Source organism: Diabrotica virgifera, chromosome 4 (assembly GCF_917563875.1).
Source record: "Diabrotica virgifera virgifera chromosome 4, PGI_DIABVI_V3a".
NCBI classification, from domain to species: Eukaryota; Metazoa; Arthropoda; class Insecta; order Coleoptera; family Chrysomelidae; genus Diabrotica; species Diabrotica virgifera.
Window position 1 is genome coordinate 172489083 of NC_065446.1, and position 21090 is coordinate 172510172.

The window sequence follows — 21090 nt, forward strand, 5'->3', positions numbered from 1 at the left end:
TTTAGGACTCAGAAAATCACGGAACCAGGGTGAACATTTTCCACAGAATTTTCCAAGGGACAAGTGCAGTTAAACATTAGAAGACGTCATGCCAACATTTTTTTCGATCATTTTCAAATAATTATTTTAATTTATTAAGTTGGCAGGACTCAGAAAATTATGAAAATTTCATTATTTTCATTACATGTTCGTATATCCATATACACTCTTAGTACTTTTGCAACCCTCCTGCCCAAAAAATTTTCTTCATAAAATTGATAGTATCCTGTCATTCTATGGATATGGCAGGACTCAGAAATTCATCGCGACTCCCCATTTTTTTTCCTCATGGAAAATCTAATTTTCACAAGAAAATGTCACAGGAAACCTTCACAGAATAACCTTCCAGTATTGCAAAGGGCAGGACTTAGAAAATCGTAGTTGAAGTTCTGTTAATATCTCCCTGTATAATAGCTACCCATACTTTGCCTAATATACTAGTTAGAATGTATTACAGTGAGGTACCTAAATGATATTGAGATAAATCGAAATATATCGATTGTAATTGATTGTAGGTACTTTTGACATAGAATAATCACCCGTTATTAAAATTTCAAAAATTATTTTTTTAAATTGTCCGACTACGAAATTTACCCCTTATTCTTGTCTGACAGCAGTCATTTTTTGTAAGGAATAATTTATTTAAATAAATTTCGTCTTTGTCGGAAAGCTATTTATCACCAGCATTTTTGTCTATATCTTACATGTTTAGAACGTCGGACTACGACAACTTCCCGTTAATTTTGTCGGACACAACTTCCAATTGATTTTTTAACCTTTCATTAAACTCTCATGGAAAAATCAGACTGCTATTTTTCACCAACATAATTCCTGTACTGTGATATGTTCTACGTGTCGGACTCGTTGAAATGCCCAACATTTTTATCGGACAAAAATTTTTTCATATATTATACAGGGTGTAACAAAAATACAGGTCATAAATTAAATCACATATTCTGGGACCAAAAATAGTTCGATTGAACCTAACTTACCTTAGTACAAATATACACACAAAAAAAGTTACAGCCCTTTGAAGTTGCAAAATGAAAATCGATTTTTTCCGATATATCGAAAACTATTAGAGATTTTTTAATGAAAATGGACATGTGGCATTCTTATGGCAGGAACATCTTACAAAGAAATTATAGTGAAATTTGTGCACCCCATAAAAATTTTATGGGGGTTTTGTTCCCTTAAACCCCTTCCCCAAACTTTTACGTACGTTCGAATTAATCGAAGTTCGAAAAATCAGTTTTAATCGAGATGCGGCCTCTTTTTTGATATGTTTACATAAAAATTTTATGGGGGTTTTGTGCCTTTAAACCCCCCAAATGTTTTTGTACGTTCCAAATAAAGTATTATTGCGGTAACATTAGTTAAACAGAGTGTTTTTAAAACTTTTTTACCTCTTAGTATTTTTCCAATAAGGCACCTTTTATCGAGATGTGGCTTCTTTTCTAATATGGTTCAAAATATACCTCAAACTGTAATTTATAAATAAATTTTCATATTATTACGTATAATCGTACGTAACAGTATACAAAAATGTGGTGGATTTGACAAATATTCAAAATATCTCGATAAAAACTAGCTTTTCGAAAAAGTACTAAGAGGCAAAAAATTTTTAGAAATATTGTTGTTAACTAATGGTGCCACATCGATCATCTAATTGTAACGTACACAAAAGTTTGCGGGGGTTTAAGGGAACAAAATCCCCATAAAATTTTTATGGCGTGCACAAATTTCATTATAATTTTATTTTAAGATGCTCCTGTCGTAATAATGTCGCATGTCCGTATTCAATAAGAAACCACAAATAGTTTTCGATATATTGGAAAAACTTGATTTTTATTTTGTAACTTCAAAGGGCTGTAACTTTTTTTATGTGAATATTTGTACTATTAAGGTAAGTTAGGTTCAATCGAACTATTTTAGGTCCCAGAATATGTGATTTAATTTATGACCTGTATTTTTGTCACACCCTGTGTAACATTGGCTATTGAATAAACTTAAAAACAACTTGCTATTTTTCACCATCATAAACTTGTCAGGACGACACGTTTATCATGCTCCACCATTAAAACTTCCCATGTTCCAGTATTCCCGTGCATCAAAGTTTGTCCGACTAGACACCGTTAAACTATTAACCAATTCTCAGCTTGCTACTAATCAACTTTTCTTTCTTACGCGGGATCCAGGTCTATAAGAAATAATCGACAACGCGAAAATCAGTCAACCCATAATAATCCGAACCCACATCAAAATGTTAACCCAGCACCAACTTCATAGTATCAGAGTCAACAATCACAGTAGCAACAACAGAATGGAACCCAATCCTATGCCCAAGCAATAAGAGCAGGAATTCAAGTAATCCAATTGCTAGAGGACAACAAAATAGACATCCGAAACGCATTTCACAGAAAGAAGCGTAATTAAAATACATCAATACTCAGTCTACCACACTAGTCACCATGGAGGATCCGCAATAATTATAAGGAACAATATACAACATCATCAAATAAAACAAATATACAAGCAACAATACTTAATATAAATGCCAGGCCTTGGGACTTCGAAATTGCTGCAAGATATAGCCCTCCTAGACATAGAATCACAACTGAAGGATACGAAGAACTATTCAACAAGCTAGGTAACAAATTCATTGTTGGAGGTGATTCGAATGCTAAGCATATGAATTGGGGTTCACGACTCATTATACCAAAAGATAGAAGCCTACTAGACGCCATCAACAACACAAACTGCACCTACTTATCGACGGGACAACCAACGTACTGGCCATCCGATACAAATAGACTACCAGATCTACTCGACTTCTTCATCCTAAAAGGAATTGCAGCAAACTACACAGACATAGAAGCAAATTGGGATCTCTCGTCTGACCACACACCAATCATAGCAACACTCAGCACCCACATAATCAAACGACCTGAAATACCCAAGTTGACTTCCTCTAAAACTAATTGGTGTGAATTCAAGTACCAGCATGACACGAATATAATTCTTGGAATCAGACTAAAAGAAAAAGATGACATAGATAAAGCTATAAACTACTTCACCTGTCAAATTCAGCAAGCTTCATATCGAGCTATACCATCAACTCCAAAGCAAGAAAACATAAATACCACTCCGAATTATATAATACTACTAATAGTCGAAAAACAAAGAGCAAGAGGTAGATGACAAAGAAGCCGCAATATTAATGACAAACACGAATATAATCGACTAACCAGACAATTAAGAACAGCGCTAAATGATGCACGCAATGTCACATTTGAACACTACATTAGTACCTTGTCTAAAGAAGATCACTCAATATGAAAGGCAACAAAACACTAGAGACCTACAGAACACAACTCACCAATTAAGGAAGATGATGGTGCTTGGGGAAGATCAGACTACAAAAAAGCGTCAACATTTGCAGAATACTTAGCTGGTATTTTTATAGAACACCAAGCAGAGAATAATGACGATGGAAATAAATAGGCGAGTACCAAGAATTGATGATTATTGTATTATTGTGTTGTGTTCATTATGATTCAGGCTGGTCATTAATTTTGTTGTTGTTTATGATTAGGTTCGTTCACCATTCGTATATACAAACGAGTCAATATGTAGTGAAATAAAATACATTTTAATGTAAAGTTATTTATGAACTAAGGACCAATCACATCATTATCAACTCATATTAATACACTTACCTTCTTCGTTCATTTGTTTTTCTTCATATGGCATACATTTAATTTCATTTTCTTCTATTTCAATTTTTAACGAGTATTCATTTAAGTCTGAGTCATCAAACGTATTATGGGTACTTTCTTTATCAGGCTCCTCTTTAATTTCAGTTTTGAAGCTATCTAAAAGTGCATCATCAACTTTATTACAATATATTTCTGCTCTACAATTGACTTGACTATAAATATACTTTAGCACCCCATCCGTATTATCCATTTTTGAAGTTATACTTCTTTAGGCGCGATTGAGAGTAAAATTTCATAATACTGCGCGCATGCGCACACAGACAGTATGGCGTTTAGTTGCTAAAGCTTTCTAGTTATGTCTAAATATATCACTGCAAGAAAAGGTGTGAAAAGAATATATTAGTGTTTTTAGTAAATATTTGGATTTGTCTTCCTCAGGAGTAAGATGAGTATTTAAAAACATTTAAAACAAACTGTTTAAAGTATATTTATTTTTAAGAAATCATATAATAGCAGTATAACTTCTTACGTGCGTACAAAGTACACACACATTCTTTTTTTTTATACAGGGTTGCGAAAAAGTCTGGCAGCACGGTAATTTCTCGGAAACCGCTAGAACGATTTTTATAAATTTTGGTGGGTAAGGGTCTTCAAATGCGGCTGATATTATAGTGGTAATTACATTGTTGTCAAATCTTTAGTTTTTCTGGAAATCTAATGAACTTTCTTATTTCAAATAAAATACCCTGTATATTTTTTGCGTTTTAAAATCCTTAAGAAATACTGATTATTTTTCATGTTATATTCCCTATACCTAAATGCCATAATTTCGGAGTTATTGCTACATTTATTAAAAAAACAAAATTTTAACAAATTATAAAAATCAATTTTTTCGGCCCGGGTAGACATTATTTTAGGTTCTTTGGATCGTTAGGAACAAAAAAGGTGTTTTTTAATTTTCCTCTAAAGTTAATCGTTTCCAAATTATAAGCAATTTAAAACTGAAAAAAATGGAAAAATGACGATTATCTAGGTTCAAAAACACAAGTAAAGAAGATTATTTTTGAAACTACGATGTTCCTAAATTCAAGATCAAAGTTTATAGTTACCGATAAGCAATTTGGTCTTATTTTATTTTAAAACATTTTTTTAATTATTAATGACGCGCATATGAGGACGGGCGATCGGGCTGCATTAACAACTAAAAAACAATGTTTTAAAATAAAATAGGACCAAATTGCTTATCGGTAACTGATAACATAGATAAGCTTTGAACTTGAATTTAGGCACTTCGTAGTTTTAAAAAATAATATTTTTTACTTGTTTTTGAACCTACAAAATCGTCATTTTTCCATTTTTTTCAGTTTTAAATTGTTTATAAGTCGGAAACGATTAACTTTAGAGGAAAATTAAAAAAGACCTTTTTTGTTCCCAATGATCCAAAGAGCCTAAAATAATGTCTACCCGGGCAGAAAAAATTGATTTTTATAATTTGTTAAAAATTTTTTTTAATAAATCTAGCAATATTTCTGAAATTATGGCCTTTAGGTATAGGGAATATTACATGAAAAATAATAAGTTCATTAGATTTCCAGAAACCCGGAAGATTTGACAACAATGTAATTACCACTATAATATCGGCCGCATTAGAAGTCCCTTAAAGCGCTGGTTTCCTCGAAAGCGGCACCGATAAACTGCGACCGTAGAACTGCGATGAATGACGTCAAATTACGGTGAAAAATTCAAGGTTCTTCACTGCGGCAATGGAATGTGCAAACTCAGCAAGCGGTGGCTTCCAACGCATCCTTGGAAACCACCGCTATACTTCAACTATTTTTAATTGAAGGTGTTTCATTGGCAATATCGCACTTAAAACGAGTCACTAATAGTTCTCTTGTCAGCTTTGCAGTGGCGTACCAAAATAATATTTTAATTATTTATTATTTATATAAACAGGTAGGTAAGTAATTACGTAAAAGTTAAATCTAAGATCTATGTAATTATTAAATTATCATTTATGTTTTGACAGGTATTTTCTAGTTTTCTAACAAATTAAAGTAAATATTCTTCTGGATTCTATTTCTTTGTGGCATCTTATGTAATTACGTACAGTATGATGCATGTTTGGAATAAATTCGTTATTTCGTAAGCCACCGACTTTAAGGAAAAGTCCTGAAACAGGTCGATTTTTACTTTTAAATTATGATTTTATGAGACATATATCGTACTAGTGACGTCATCCATTTGGGCGTGATGACATAATCGATCATTTTTTAAAATGACAATAGGGGTCGTGTGATAGTTACTTGAAAGGTTATTCAATTCTCTATTCAGCAAAATTTTTTTTTGAATTAAATTGGCTCAAAAAAGAAGAATGCATGAAATTTATTTAATTTAAAATACATTCTATTGCTGCCAAAAGACAGAAAAAAAATGGTTTTTGATAAATAAACATTGCTTTTCGCTTAATTTTAATGTTCGAGCCGCCACCCATCTGCCCCTTGACAGTTTAAACATTATTTAATTTAAGCGAAAAACAATGTTTATTTGTGAAATAAACAACATTTTTTCTATTTTCTGAAAGTATTAGAATGTTTTTTGAATTAAATAAATTACACACATTCTTCTTTTTGCGTCGATTAATTTATTAAAAATAATTTTTCTTAGACACACTGTACCTATGAGTAATTATATCAATGTTTATATTACTGAATAGATAATTGAATAACCCTTCAAATGAGCTAGTACACGACTCCCATTCTCATTTAAAAATTCACCGATTACGTCATTACGCTCAAATGGATGACGTCATTAGTATGATATAAATCATAATTCAAAAATAAAAGTCTCAGGATTTATTCCAATCATTTGCACCATACTGTATCCAATATTAGTTATATTAATGATTATACACTATTTTACTTGGAAAATAAGCCACAATATAAGTTGAAAAAACAATTCATTTGACGTTTTGACTTCCACTTCTGAAAGTGATAGGTACCTATTAATAGTTTGTATTTTGATAACGATTTCCGAAGTGGAAGTCAAAACGTCAAATAAATTGAATTTTCAACTTAAAGTGTGGCTTATTTTCGAAGTAAAATAGTAAATAAACTAAAATTTTATTAATAGAGAGTACCTATCTATACAGTATTTCAAGGTCAGTTTTCACTTCAAATTATCATTATGATGTGTGTTTATAATAAGTATTGAGTTTCATTTACTATCCTTGATCTTTGGGAACCGCGTGAATATTATTTTGCAGCTATTAAAACGTGAAAGAATAATGGCAAATCGCACCAACAAAAAGCAATGTTTGGTTTCATTTTAACGACGTTCTACACCTTCGTTGCGGGGTATGCCTCTCAGAGGAAAGGGGGGAAAACTTATATGCAAGCGAAAGTTGGTAACAATGCATTTATAGTAGAATACTCAAATCATATGTTTCAGTATTGAATACTATATAAAAATAAATTATAATAAATTACGGAATAAATTACGGAATTAATTATAATAAATAAATTAAAAATAAACGGTACGGTAAACAATTTTCATTTTTTAATATGTTATTCCTCACAAAAAACCTTTAATTTAAGCACAAATAATTAAAAATCATAAATTTGGGTCGAAAGTTATTAACTTTTTAAAAATTATTTTTCTATTTTTTTCTAAAACTATTTTTCTAAACTAAGCATTCAAAACCGTTCAAATCACATGAATCGTATTAATTATACCTAAATAAAATTAATTGCAAGTAGGAAGCTATTAATTTCTATTAGGATTGTAATGACGAGGGTTTAATTATTGTTAGGTGTAATATATGTGGTGCCACTGTTAGGCAACCAACATGACATGAGCCTGGTGGTGATATAACCTGCCATCATAGGGGGCAGTCAACATGTGAATGTGTCATGAAAATGATCACAATAAAAGGTTTTTAATCAAACATATTCTATTTATTCATCTTTACACCCTGGCAGGTTTACCAGGATATTACATGGTGTCAGGTGTTTATTCGGGCTAAATAGTCTACTAGTTTTATACATTTTGTGATTATATTTTGTGACTAATATGGAGAATTTGTGTCGACCTCCTGAACCGTTGACCCTAGATGGAAATATAGCGGCAAACTGGAAAAGATTTTCACAAAAGTTTGAGTTATTCTTGACAGCCACAGGATTGCTGGCTAAGCCAGAAGCACAGAAGATAGCCGTATTCTTGAACCTTGTGTGCGATGAAGGACTGGACCTTCATAATAGCTTTACATACACAGAAGAGGAAGAGAAAAAACTAGAATCAATCATAAAGAAATTCGAAGATTACTGCTCGCCGACTGCTAATTTAATATTTCAACGATTTAAGTTCAATAGTGTAATGCAAGCCGAAGGCCAAACATTTGACAACATTCTCACAGAGCTGAGAACGGCAGTAAAAACTACAGTTACCAAGACCAAGATGAAATGGTAAGAGATACAATAGTAATGAGTATATGGAACAAAAATACCCAAGAAAAACTACTAAGAGGACCAAAACTAACATTAACAAAAGCTATTGAATTCTGTAGGGCAGTTGAGGTCAGTAAATCACAATCCAAAGCTCTTCAAAGTGAACTAAAGGTTAATGCATTGAGAAGTAAGCCATCATCATCGTCAACACCTAATTTGAACTAGAGCAGTTGTGATAGATGTGGATACAAACACAAGAAAAATGCAAATTGTCCAGCGATTGGTAAAAGTTGTGCGAAATGCCAAAAGCCAAATCACTTTGCTGCAGTATGTAAACATGATGAAAAGAAGAAAGAAAAGAATAGAAGCTGGAAACAAAAAAATGTGCACTTGGTAGAGAAAGAAAACAACAGTAGTGACAGTGATAGTGTATGTGATGTACATTTCCTAAGTTCAATAAATGTAATAGATTCAGTAGATTCAACATGTAGAAAAAGTGAAAGTGTTTGGAAGCAAAAGATAAACATAGGACACAGTCATGTAGAATTTAAACTAGACACGAGTGCTGAAGTAAGTGTTTTGCCATATTATGTTTTAAAAAACCTGAAATTAGATAATAAACTAAAGAGAACATCAGTAACCCTGTTATCTTATGGTAGTCCAGATTTCAAAATTAAACCTTGTGGAGAGATTAAGTTATTATGCAAAGCTAATAAGTGTGAAAGTATTATTAAATTTATTGTTGTTGATTTAGATAGCCAAATACCCTTATTAGGGCTACAAGGGTGTTTAGAACTAAAATTAATAAAACGGTTAGCTTATGTAGGACAGGATGTGGATGTTGTTTTTAGTTCGTTAGATAACGTAAAAAAGCAGTATAATTCAGTTTTTGATGGTTTAGGAGAATTTCCTACTGAGTACCACATAACCTTAAACCGTATGCTAAACCATATGTTCAACCCCCCAGGAGGGTACCTATATTACTTCATCATAGACTCAGACATAAATTAAAACAACTTGAAGATCAAGGTGTCATTGAAAAAATAGAAAAACCAACTAAGTGGCTGAACCCATTAGTAATAGTTGAAAAGAAAAATGGCGATTTAAGGTTGTGTCTGGATCCTCAACGTTTAAATAATGCTATACAACGAGAACACTTTTTAATACCTACAGCTGAAGAAATTGCAGTCAAGTTGTGTGACAAAGAATACTTCACTGTCTTAGATATGAAAGATGGCTATTTTCAAGTCAGGATACATGATCAAGTGCTGATTACACCGCTTTCGGAACCCCATTTGGGCGGTACCGATTTGTTAGGTTACCGTTTGGAATTTGCTCAGCACCAGAAGTTTTTCAGAGAAAAAACTTTGGAGATTTAGATAGAGTGGGACTTTACTTTGATGATCTTATTGTGACAGGCTCAAATGAACAAATTGGTCCTAGAACGAGCACTAGAATACAATATTAAATTTAATAGCTCCAAAGTTCAATTTAACTAAAATCAGTAAAGTTTTTGGGACAAATTTATTCAAAAAGTGGAGTTGAATCCAACAAAAACTATGTTAGAGCAATTTCAGAATTGCCTAGGCCTAGTGATAAAAAAGGCTTATTGAGAATTTTAGGCATGGCGAAGTACTTGGGTAAGTTTGTGCCCAACATGTCAAAGGTAACAGCCCCATTACGTGATCTCACAAGGCTTGATGTTACTTGGGAATGGTATAACACCCATGAACAGTCTCTGTTCCAGCTTAAACACTTATTGACAACATCACCAGTACTGAGATATTTTAACTCTAAAAAAGAAATTGAAATTGAAACTGATGCGTCAAAGGATGGACTGGGTGCATGTTTTTTGCAAGATGGGCGGCATTTGCATCTAGAAGTTTACCTTAAACAGAGCAAAAATATGCTTAAATTGAAAAAGAAATGCTAGCGATTGTCTTTGCCATTCAAAAAGTCATTATTTTGTATACGGACTGAAGGTCAGAGTTCACTTTTGATCACAAACCACTAGAAGCCATATTTAAAAAGGATTTAGCACGGATATCTCCAAGATTACAAAGAATGCGTTTAAGATTACTTGACTACGATTTAATGGTCTCATACAGACCTGGAAAATATTTGTATATTGCGGACACACTTTCTCGTGCATTCCTCTCAGAAAAAGGATTTAAAAGTGACAATGAATTTGAATATGCGGTGCATGCAGTAGTAAAGAATATCCCCATGTCTAAAGAAAGGAAAGTACAGCTGGCAAATGAGACACAGAAAGATGAACATCTAAAAGCAGTAATTGAGTTCTGCATTAATGGATGGCCAGAGAGTAAACAGAAAGTACCAGAGTCTCTTCGACATTATTTCAAAGTGAAAGAGAGCCTTATTTCCATAGATGGACTATTATTGATGTCTGATAAAGTCATAGTGCCCCAGTCACTGCGTTTAGAAATGTTGAAATTGCTGCATGAGGGTCACATTGGCATTGAAAAAAGCAAAGCTTGTGCGAGACAGATATTATATTGGCCAGGTATTAATTCTGACATTGAACATCACATCAATGCATGCAGAACATGTGAGTCTAATGCACACAAGAAACAGAAAGAAACTCTGCAACTGTACCTAATTGTTGAGTGCCCTTGGGAACGCCTAGGCCTAGATATTTTTACATATGCTGGAAGTAGCTACCTAGTTATATTTGATTCATTTTCAAATTGGTTAGATCTGCATTTGATAAAAAATAAATCTTCCAAAGCTGCTATTGGGGTATTAGGAAGAGTTTTCTCTGTGTTTGGTTCGCCAGATTGTATAACATGTGATAATATACCATTTGATAGTTTGTATTGTAAAAAGTTTGCCAGAGAGTGGAATTTGAAAATCATCACTAGAAGCCCGAATTATCCACGCTCCAATGGTCTCGCTGAGAAAGGAGTAGGAATAGTAAAAAATATAATTAAGAAATCAGTAAAAGAAGGTGATGTTGAAATCTCATTACTTCAATACCGTAACACACCTCTCAAGCATATTGGTTACTCTCCGTCTCAATTGTTAATGAGCCGGATTTGTAAAACTAAAATACCTATCAGTTCAGAGTTATTGCAACCTAAGTTATGTGAAAATGTGCTTGAGAAACTGCAACATAGGCGCAATACATATAATAAGTATCATAATAAAAGTGCCAAAGATTTACCACCGTTAACAAATAATACTGATGTTACAGTTTACAATCATGTTCAGAAGAAGTGGGAACCAGGTCAAATAGTTAGCCAACATGGGACACCAAGGTTCTATATGGTTTTAAATGAAAATGGAGACACAGTCAGACGCAACAGAGTAGATTTAAGAAAATCACTAAATGTGTTCAAAACAGCTTCTGAACATGATACTAAACAATGTAGTCTGTTCAATCCTGATTCAAGTGACCCGCCCCAGTGTGAATTGAATATCTTGCCCACTGAGCAAAGAGAGTCTTGTAGAAACCAGAGAGATAGTGTTCATGGATTGCCTCTTGTGGAGCCAGTCTATGAACCATCACTTAAAACTACTAGGTCGGGTCGCTCTGTAAAACCCCCTGAACGCTTAGATCTATAAGAGGGAGGATGTAATATATCTGGTGCCACTGTTAGGCAACCAACATGACATGAGCCTGGTGGTGACATAACCTGTCATCATAGGGGGCAGTTAACATGTGGCAAAATGATCACAATAAAAGGTCTTGAATCAAACATATTCTATTTATTCATTTTTATACCCTGGCAGGTTCACCAGGATATTACATTAGGTACATTTAAAAAAAGCAGGGAGCGACTTTATTTTCGTCATAAGTCAGTCAGTTCTTATGTAAAAAAAACTTTTGTCAGAGCTCATTTGAAAGGGTTTTGAACTTTAAAAGATGTCTGTTAACCTTTCCCAAAAAATTGCACAACATTCGAGTTATTTGAAATTGAAGGTTCTCCATTTCGAGGTTCTTCGAAAATAACCACCCTTTAAAGAGCAATAACTCATTCGTTATTGGGTTTATATAGGTCTTTCCGACGCGAATCTCTTTGTTTTTATTCATGAAAAACGGTTATAAAACATATGAATTTTTTCAATGAAAAATGCATAGTTTCAATCGCTAATTACTTAAAAAATATCAACTTTGCAAAAAAATTTTATAGAACAAAATTTAGTCAGAATTGGTTAATCTATCAACTTCCAAAGTTATTTTGATTGAAAAATGTCACATACCCTAGATTCCAGATGGTGTTGTTTTCGCCCCAGGGCAAAAGCCCGTTTCGATATAGGGTAGCGGGTAGATTTTGAAGAAGAGGGTCAACCGAGTTTAAATCCAAATTTTCATTAAAACCGGTGTTGATTCTCAAAATTCCACGGTTTTACAGTTTTTTACCATTGATGACTGGTCTAACAGGATTTCCTTACATGTTTCAGCACATTGTTTATATTATTTTTTACCTGAATATACCCTCTTTATTATCTTTAAACATCCAACACTTGATTTTTTATGATTCTCTCTGATAGGTTGGTTTTTTGTCGCTTTTTATTTCAATGTCCAGCACAAATAACATGTGTTTTTGGTTCACAGTCACACTATTACCTTACAATTATCTGTCAATTACAATGAAAGAGTTGATAAACTTGCCAGCAAAATATTAACTACAAAATACTTCGTTCCAGAGCTAGCCAAAGGAATGCAAAAATACATGATAAAAAACGGGGATTCTGAACACAACACAATTCTCGCTGAGAAAGTATGTAGGAATACCCAGTCCAGCTTACAAAATAAAACAAAATGTGTATTGGATGGGCATGCCCTGATAGGGATGAAATAATAATGAAGTGGGATTAAATTTCCATAAAATAGATAAATGCAAATTGAAAATATTATACCTTTCAAGGTCAATAACTCTCTCTTCAAAAATCAGAAACAATAATATGCAAAACATTTTTAAACAGACGTAGTAAGCAATACACCAAAACCTTAGATACAATCAGGAAGAATGTAGAGTAGAATACAAAAAATACAAAATACTTGACTATCACAGTAGATCATTCTTGTCTTTTTCAAATATGAATATATTTGATCAAGACAAAGTAAAATAACTAAATGAAAAAGGCATGATATATGTGAAAATTTTATAGATTTTATAAAAGCATAAAGAACAGCCGTAAGAGAACTACTTAAGACTAACAGTGCCAGGTAGAGGTAGGCTACATCGTCCAAGAACTGCAGTTGAGTTACCTATCCACATACACACCAACATACTGGCCTGAGGATCAAGCGAAAATACCAGACCTACTTGATTTCTTCATAGTTAAAGGCATAGGAGCTGGTTACCTAAATGTAGAATCAAATCTCGACCTTTATTCTGATCACACACCAAAAATAGCACAAGTTAGTGCCACAATTATAGAAAAAGAACTTTCTATGATGCTGTTCAACAAGAATACCAATTGGGAACAATATAGAAAATTGACTTAAAAATATCATTAAAAACAAAAGCAGAAATTGAAACTGCAGTAAATCACTTAACAAACATCATCCATACTGCTGGAAAAAATGCAACACCAGAAATATCACATCCCCAAATAAATCAAAACTGCTCAGTAATAATTAAATAGAAAATAGCTGCAAAAAGAAAACTCCGAAGGATGGGCAGGGTAATAGACACCTGACAAACAGGAGAAATTATGACAAAGCTTCTAGAAAACTAAAAAAGCTTAGAAACAATATAAAGAATGTATAATTTAACGACTACTTAAAAAATCTGATAAGTACAGAAGATATAGAATATGTATTTTGTTATGGAAAGCGGTTAAGAATTTGAAAAGTCAAAATGAGCAAATTCCACCAATTTGTAAAAGAGACCGAACATGGGCACGCACTGATAAAAAAAAAGTAAATATCTTCCGAGAATATCTGGACTTTCAACCCCTTCCATCTCAAAACACGCCTGAAATAGAAGCTAAGGTGAAAGAGACTCTTGAATCTCCACATGAAATGTCCCAAATTCCAAAACTCTTTAAAGTCCAAGAGGTACACGAGACAATCAGAAGTATCTTAAATCCAGATAAGGCTCTCCATAAATCCAGATTCGCCATCTTATTAAAGAACTCCCACGGAAAGGGATTGTGCTAGTAACAACAATATTCAAAGCAGTGCTATGACCAGGATACTTCCCAGCCCAGTGGAAAGTTGCTGAGCTTATACTTATTCCAAAACCTGGAAAACATAGAAATGGAGTAACTTCATACAGACCCATCAGCCTTGGTAAACTTCTAGAAAAGCTACTTATAACCCGATTGAATCCCATAACAGAAGAAAACTATGTACCTTATTCCTGAACACAAATTCGGATTCAGAAAAGATCATAGCACAATTGAACAGATACAAAAAGTAGTGGATGAAATAAATGAAATATTTGAGCAAAAAAGTTACTGCACGACTGCTTTCTTGCATGTGAGTCAAGCCTTTGATAAGGTTTTGCATGATAATATACTTTTAAATAAAAACAAACACTCTCCCACACACTGTACAGGGTGATCAGTTAAGGGTAGCGAGCGGCCATATCTCATAAGATATTGGTCGTATAGATTTGAGAAAAAAAATCATGATAAAAGTCGCCAAGAGAAATTGCTGGAAATTATTTTCGAGTTTGTCAAACGTCCGCTAGAGGGCGTAACAACCAACATAAAGTAGAAAAATGGGATTTTTATAGAATTTTGTTGTCTAATGAAAGTTTATCGACGATATCATTTTCATATTTACAGACAATTTCCCTACATTTTTTGTCTAAAACTTTTTGTTCTATCTATCAAAATAAAGCGGTGGGGGAAGTTCAATTTTTTTTTTTAACAAACCAAGATTTCTTCCGATTCTTTTGACCGATTTTAGCAAACTTAGGCTCATATGAAAGAGCATAATTTGCACTACAAAACGCTTATTTGGTTTTGAATTTTTGACGTTTGCTGTCGCTGCTAGATGGCGTTAACTGAAATGGTAGCAAATTTTTGAGTTTTTTTCAAAAAAAAAACAAATTTAATGGTATATTAATATTTATATATTTTAAAAGAGGATAAATTTCTCTATAATTTAATGAAAAGAATTTATTATCTACCTTTTTTTGAACCGTTGATATTGACCAAAATATAATTTTATTACATCAAAAAATGGCACGCCACTGTTTTTTATCAAATAAAAATCAGTTTTGTAATCTCTTATTAGTTGCTAACAAAAATAACCTCTTGACTTTTTTTCGTTAGACAAACGGTTTTAGATTGAAAAAAAAAGTAAATTAGTAATGTTTCGAGATATGGGCGCCCCATGTAAACATATCTTATTTTTTCAATCCAAAACCGTTTGTCTAACGAAAAAAAGTGAAGAGGTTCTTTTTGTTAGCAACTAATAAGAGATTACAAAACTGATTTTTATTTTGATAAAAACAGTGGCGTGCCATTTTTTAATGTAATAAAATTATATTTTGGTCAATATCAACGGTTCAAAAAAAAGGTAGATAATAGATTCTTTTCATTAAATTATAGAGAAATTTATCCTCTTTTAAAATATATAAAAATTAATATACCATTACATTTGTTTTTTTTTTTGAAAAAAACTCAAAAATTTGCTACCATTTCAGTTAACGCCATCTAGCGGCGACAGCAAACGTAAAAATTCAAAACCAAATAAGCGTTTTGTAGTGCAAATTATGCTCTTTCATATGAGCCTAAGTTTGCTAAAATCGGTCAAAAGAAACGGAAGAAATCTTGGTTTGTTTAAAAAAACAATTGAACTTCCCCCACCGCTTTATTTTGATAGATAGAACAAAACGTTTTAGACAAAAAATTTAGGGAAATGGTCTGTAAATATGAAACTGATATCATCGATAAACTTTTATTAGACAAAATTCTATAAAAATCCCATTTTTCTACTTTGTGTTGGTTGTTATGCCCTCTAGCGGACGTTTGACAAACTCGAAAATAATTTCCAGCAATTTCTCTTGGCAACTTTTATCATGATTTTTTTTCTCAAATATATACGACCAATATCTTATGAGATATGGCCGCTCGCTACCCTTAACTGATCACCCTGTACATTATTATGGAATCCTACCGAAAAGAAATATATTTTACTGTAAGGTACGGACAGAGAACATCAGAAATCACATTGATCATTGATAAAGGCAGGGGTACCACAGGGAAGTGTTCTTGGTCAACTTTTCTATCTTATGTACACAGCTGACCTTCCAGTAAGCAACCAAAGAATCACAGCTTTCTTTGCAGATGATAAAGTGATAATGGTTAAACACAAAGACCCAGTCATAGCTGCAAGAATTCTTCAACATCTAGTGAAAACTCAGGATTGGACAAGAAACTGGACAATCAAAGTCAATGAAGTAAAATCAGTGCAGGTTACATTTGCCAAATGCAGAGATACAGTGCCACCTGTTATACTAAATGGGCAAAATCTGCCTCAATCTGACAGCATCAAGTATTTAGGGATGCACTTGAACAAAGGACTGACTTGGAAAAAACACATTTTTAACAAAAGAAAACAACTTGGCTTGAAACTCAGCAAATACTATTGGTTATTAGGAAGACAGTCAAAACTTAGCTTAAAAACAAATTATTGGTTTATAAAGTAGCCTTAAAACCAATATGGACCTATGGTGTACAACTATGGGGTAAGACTGCAAACTCAACCATAGAGATATTGGAACACTTTCAGTTGAAGGTACTTCAGACCATAACAAATGCACCTTGGTTTATACCAAACAGGGAAATCCAAGACGATATCTCAAAGTAGCCATAGTTAAGGAAATAGTAAGTGAATACACCAGCCGCTATCTGGTAAAATTGGGAAGCCACCCAAACAATCTTGCACTAAACCTGCTAGATAATAGTGAGCAGACTCAAGAGACTAAAGAAGCACAAATCATTAAGCTACCATATCAGTTCTAAGCAGCAGCAGTGAAGTACTTAGCGTTAAAGGCACATTTCAATAATCAAATGATATTTACTACCAAAATAAACAATTTGGAATATCCCTTTTAGGACTGAACTTTTTTTGGGTGAAAATGAAGTTTCCCTTTGAATAACTATATTATACGGTATCTAAAAAGGTGTAAAAAATGCAGAAAAAAAAATTCATACTTTGAATTTGTCACAAATGACATGTCACATTTGTGAGCTCTCGGCTTATATTCTATGAATGCAGGATCGTAAGTGTATGAAAAAATTCACTTTTATTAAACTTAAAACACTATTAGGACCAAATAAAAATTATTTTTATAATTTATCAACATGCTCTTACATACTAACTAAAATAAAACAACAATTTTATGCTGAAATGTCATGTCTTTCCATTGCTTCCTTGCTGAATAAGGGCTCGTTTAAGGAACAGGTTCTTCATCGAATACAGTTTCTTCAATATCCTTGTCATCAGTGTTATTTTCAAATATTTAAACGTCAAAAGCATCATCATTTTCACCATCTAAATCTTCTATTTCGGACTAGTTACCATCATTTAAAAACTCTAGAGCCAAATCGTGGATGAGAGGCACACCTGTAATTAGAAAAAATACTTGTATCATTTAAATAGAGAAAAATTAATAAAAAGTCAAACCAATAAATATTTAGTATTATTAATTTCCTGCTATTGAAAATTGAATGTGTGACGACAACTCACTATAGTGATATTCAAATATTACGGGACAAGATCTCTACAAACAAACCAATAATTTCTTAAATCTTGTTTATTATCTTAAAGTTGAAACTTTATCTATACCACAACCCCGTTACAATAACATAAACACTTATAAAAACAAAATATCTTTTACTTACCTTTACTGGTTTTATCGTAAAAATACACAGGCATTTTATAGAGTATTCGGTATTCCATTGCAAACTAAGAGTGAATTTGTTAAATAATGTTAGTTACTCTGATAAAATACGATAGACACAATATATTGATATCATCTTTCCCAGTAAAAATATGTTTATTTTGATATTGATACCAACATAAACATAAGCTCATACTTGTGTCAGCCGGTCAAGAAAGGGATATGCCATATTATTATGTGCATATAGAGTCCTGAGAAAAACTTTCAGAGCCGATTTCTCGGTTTTAAGTTGGCTGCATATACCACGTTTTATTTGAGGATGGCAGTATAGAGATTGATTATAATTAAACAGTTAATTTGGCAATAGCAAACAGGATTCTATAAATATATGGTCTTCACAAACATCTAAAACATGCAGTAGGTACCTAAAGTTTAACATTTACAAGACCTTAACAAGGTTTTGATTTTTTGATATAAGGGACTGTAACATGCAATTTATGCCAAAACTACCAGAGACTGCTTGGTATCTTTAACAGAAAAATACTTCAATAGATTTTTACAGCCATACTTAAATGAAAATGGCCAATGGCATGGAAAGACCTACTATTTAAATGGAAGATGATGTAGAAGACCTTAAGATTCTAAGGGCTATAAGGAGGGAAGATAATAATATTTTTACAGATATGTCATGTAAGTACTACTGAACCCATTTGCTACCAAGGGAGTATGTAAGTTTCATCCTCATAAACCACAGCTATTTAAATTGCCATTATGTGTGATGTGATCGCCAGCTCATGGGTGAGATGCTTGTCTATGGGAAAAAATCGATGTGGCTCATATATGACAGTAGTGAACGGTTAAGTGCATAAATAATTTTATTTAAATATAATTTCATAACACTTTATAAGGTAAAAATACATACCATGTTCACTGTTTTGACTTCCTTTAGCAGTATACTCTAGTTTTATATTATCAACATCACTATTAAAATACTGGAATCCTGCTAAGTCACCTCCCTTCTGTTCAAATGCCATATCTTCAACTGATAATTCTGTTTTAATTTGTTCCAAACTAATATTAGAACCTCCATGTCCACAGTCTTCACTATGAGTATTTTGATCAACTGGAGCAGGTTCGTTTTTTATGAATTCAGGTTTGACAAAAATAATATTCTCAAATTTGATTTTTGTTACTGTATCTTCATTTTCTTCTTTTCTGTCCATTTTATTTTCTGAAAAATAAAGTGAAAAAATTATTTGTACCTTAATAATAAATTTGCATTCTTTATTTACCGTGAATTACCTTATTTTTTGTCTTTATAATTATACAAATGATATTTAATGGTCTTCATACATGGTCCATTTAGTTAATAGTTAATCTACATTTTCTTTGTTTTTGAAAATTTGAAATATGTAAGTCGTAAGTAAATAAATTGATGTAAATCAAATCAAATAAATTAGGGATTCCAATGAACTGTCAGTGGTGGCCGGTGGATGGCTAAACTGACATGGCCATAGACATAGATAAGGGGGGTGGTCATCGCGTATCTAATGTTTACATTAAATATTGACAAATTTGTAAAGAATATCCTGTTTGGTTTTGTTTTTTGTTAATTGTGTAGCGAAATCTGTGAAATTGTGATAGCAAATTAAATATGAAGTGGTTTAATAATTGGATACGCCTATGGATGACAGTTTTGCCATCCAGCAGCCATATTATATCACGTGATTTGGAATGCCTAATTGACAATCCAATCTTCTTCTTCTTGTAGTTTCATGGCCTCCACCTCTTGGGTACTTGGCCAGTCCTCGTATTTAGACTCTGGAAGGGAATCCTCTTTTCAAAGGGTCTGGATTTTTCCATATTCCCTTCTTTAAATTCATTGTGATATGATTTTCAAATAACTATTTTTATTTTATATGTATTTGGATTTGAAATATTGTTAAAAATTGATTGATCTTTCTTAAGGTTTGGTCATTAATATTATGTAGGAGATTTTGTATTGAAATGGGGGTTGGACTTCCTATATTAACAATTTCCTGATACAGGTCAAATTGATTTGTTTTGTTAATTGGGCATTCAAGTAACATATGAGTTATAGTTCCTATTTGTCCACATTCACAAAAAGGAGTATCACTACAATTAATTTTAAACAAATGGTCTGGTGTGTGTGACAATGGCCCGTTCGCATTCTAATAATTGATGTCAAGTGCCTTCGATCCACAAATATGAATTTGTGGAACCAAGGGTTTATAGAAAAATCACTTTGGCATTGTTGATACCATTTCCCTTTAGTTTTAAACTGCTTTATATCCATTCAACTTTAAACTCATTTACAATTATTTGTTTAATAAAAGGCAAAAAGTCAAATTTATCTATTTTAATGTCTGCAGGAACATTTAAAGTCTTGCTTATATTTGCCAATTTATCAGCCTCTATATTCCCCTTTACTCCAGTATGGCCTGGGGTCCAAGCTAAGATTATATTAAATCCTGCTTCCATTGACTCAATAATGAGTCTTTTAGTTAGGTTTACAATATGGTTGTTTTTCCCCCAGGTGGTGTTATGTAATTTTTGGATAGCACTTTTAGCATCTGAAAAAATTATTGCTTCTTTAATATTTTTTTCAATACAAACAGATACTGCCTTGTTAATTGCAATAATTTCTGCAGTGCATATTTGAGTGTGCTCATGTAATCTGGATGCATAGTTATAATTGATTGAAGGTATGTGTACCCCAAAACCTACTTTCCTCGACTCGGGATCTAAAGAACCATCTGTAAATACCCATGTATAATTTCCATATGAAGCTGAAAATTCATTAAGAAATTCCTGATGAGTATAGGTTTCCATTTTTTTGTGGGTTGAGAAAATTGTTTGAAATGTTCCCGTAAGATAATTCAGTTCGATCTGAAAGCAGGATTTAATATTCTCTTTATATAGATTAATAAGGTATTTGTCAAAATTATTTTTGATTTCAATCAGATATGGTGGCTCTTGTGATTTCCAAAATCCTATTTTATAATTTACTTTGGTTCCCAACTCTGACAGGAT

The 21090-nt window shown here is 32.7% G+C and overlaps 1 protein-coding gene across 2 annotated transcripts in view; it reads right to left on the minus strand.

Annotated features, from left to right (window-relative positions):
• LOC126883235 (zinc finger protein 431-like) overlaps nt 1-19775 on the minus strand; it is a 76095-nt gene extending 56320 nt beyond the window's left edge. The window contains exons 1-3 of one of the 2 annotated variants that reach the window (XM_050648515.1): nt 19339-19775; nt 18959-19267; nt 3759-3914 (exon numbers count right to left, since the gene is read on the minus strand). In XM_050648515.1, the coding sequence (XP_050504472.1) occupies nt 3759-3914; nt 18959-19259 (457 nt within the window). In that variant the 5' untranslated portion in view covers nt 19260-19267; nt 19339-19775. Of the gene's footprint in view, nt 1-3758; nt 3915-18958; nt 19268-19328 lie in introns of both variants that reach the window. The other variant, XM_050648516.1, reaches the window with a different exon arrangement.
• Nucleotides 19776-21090: the final 1315 nt, after the last annotated feature.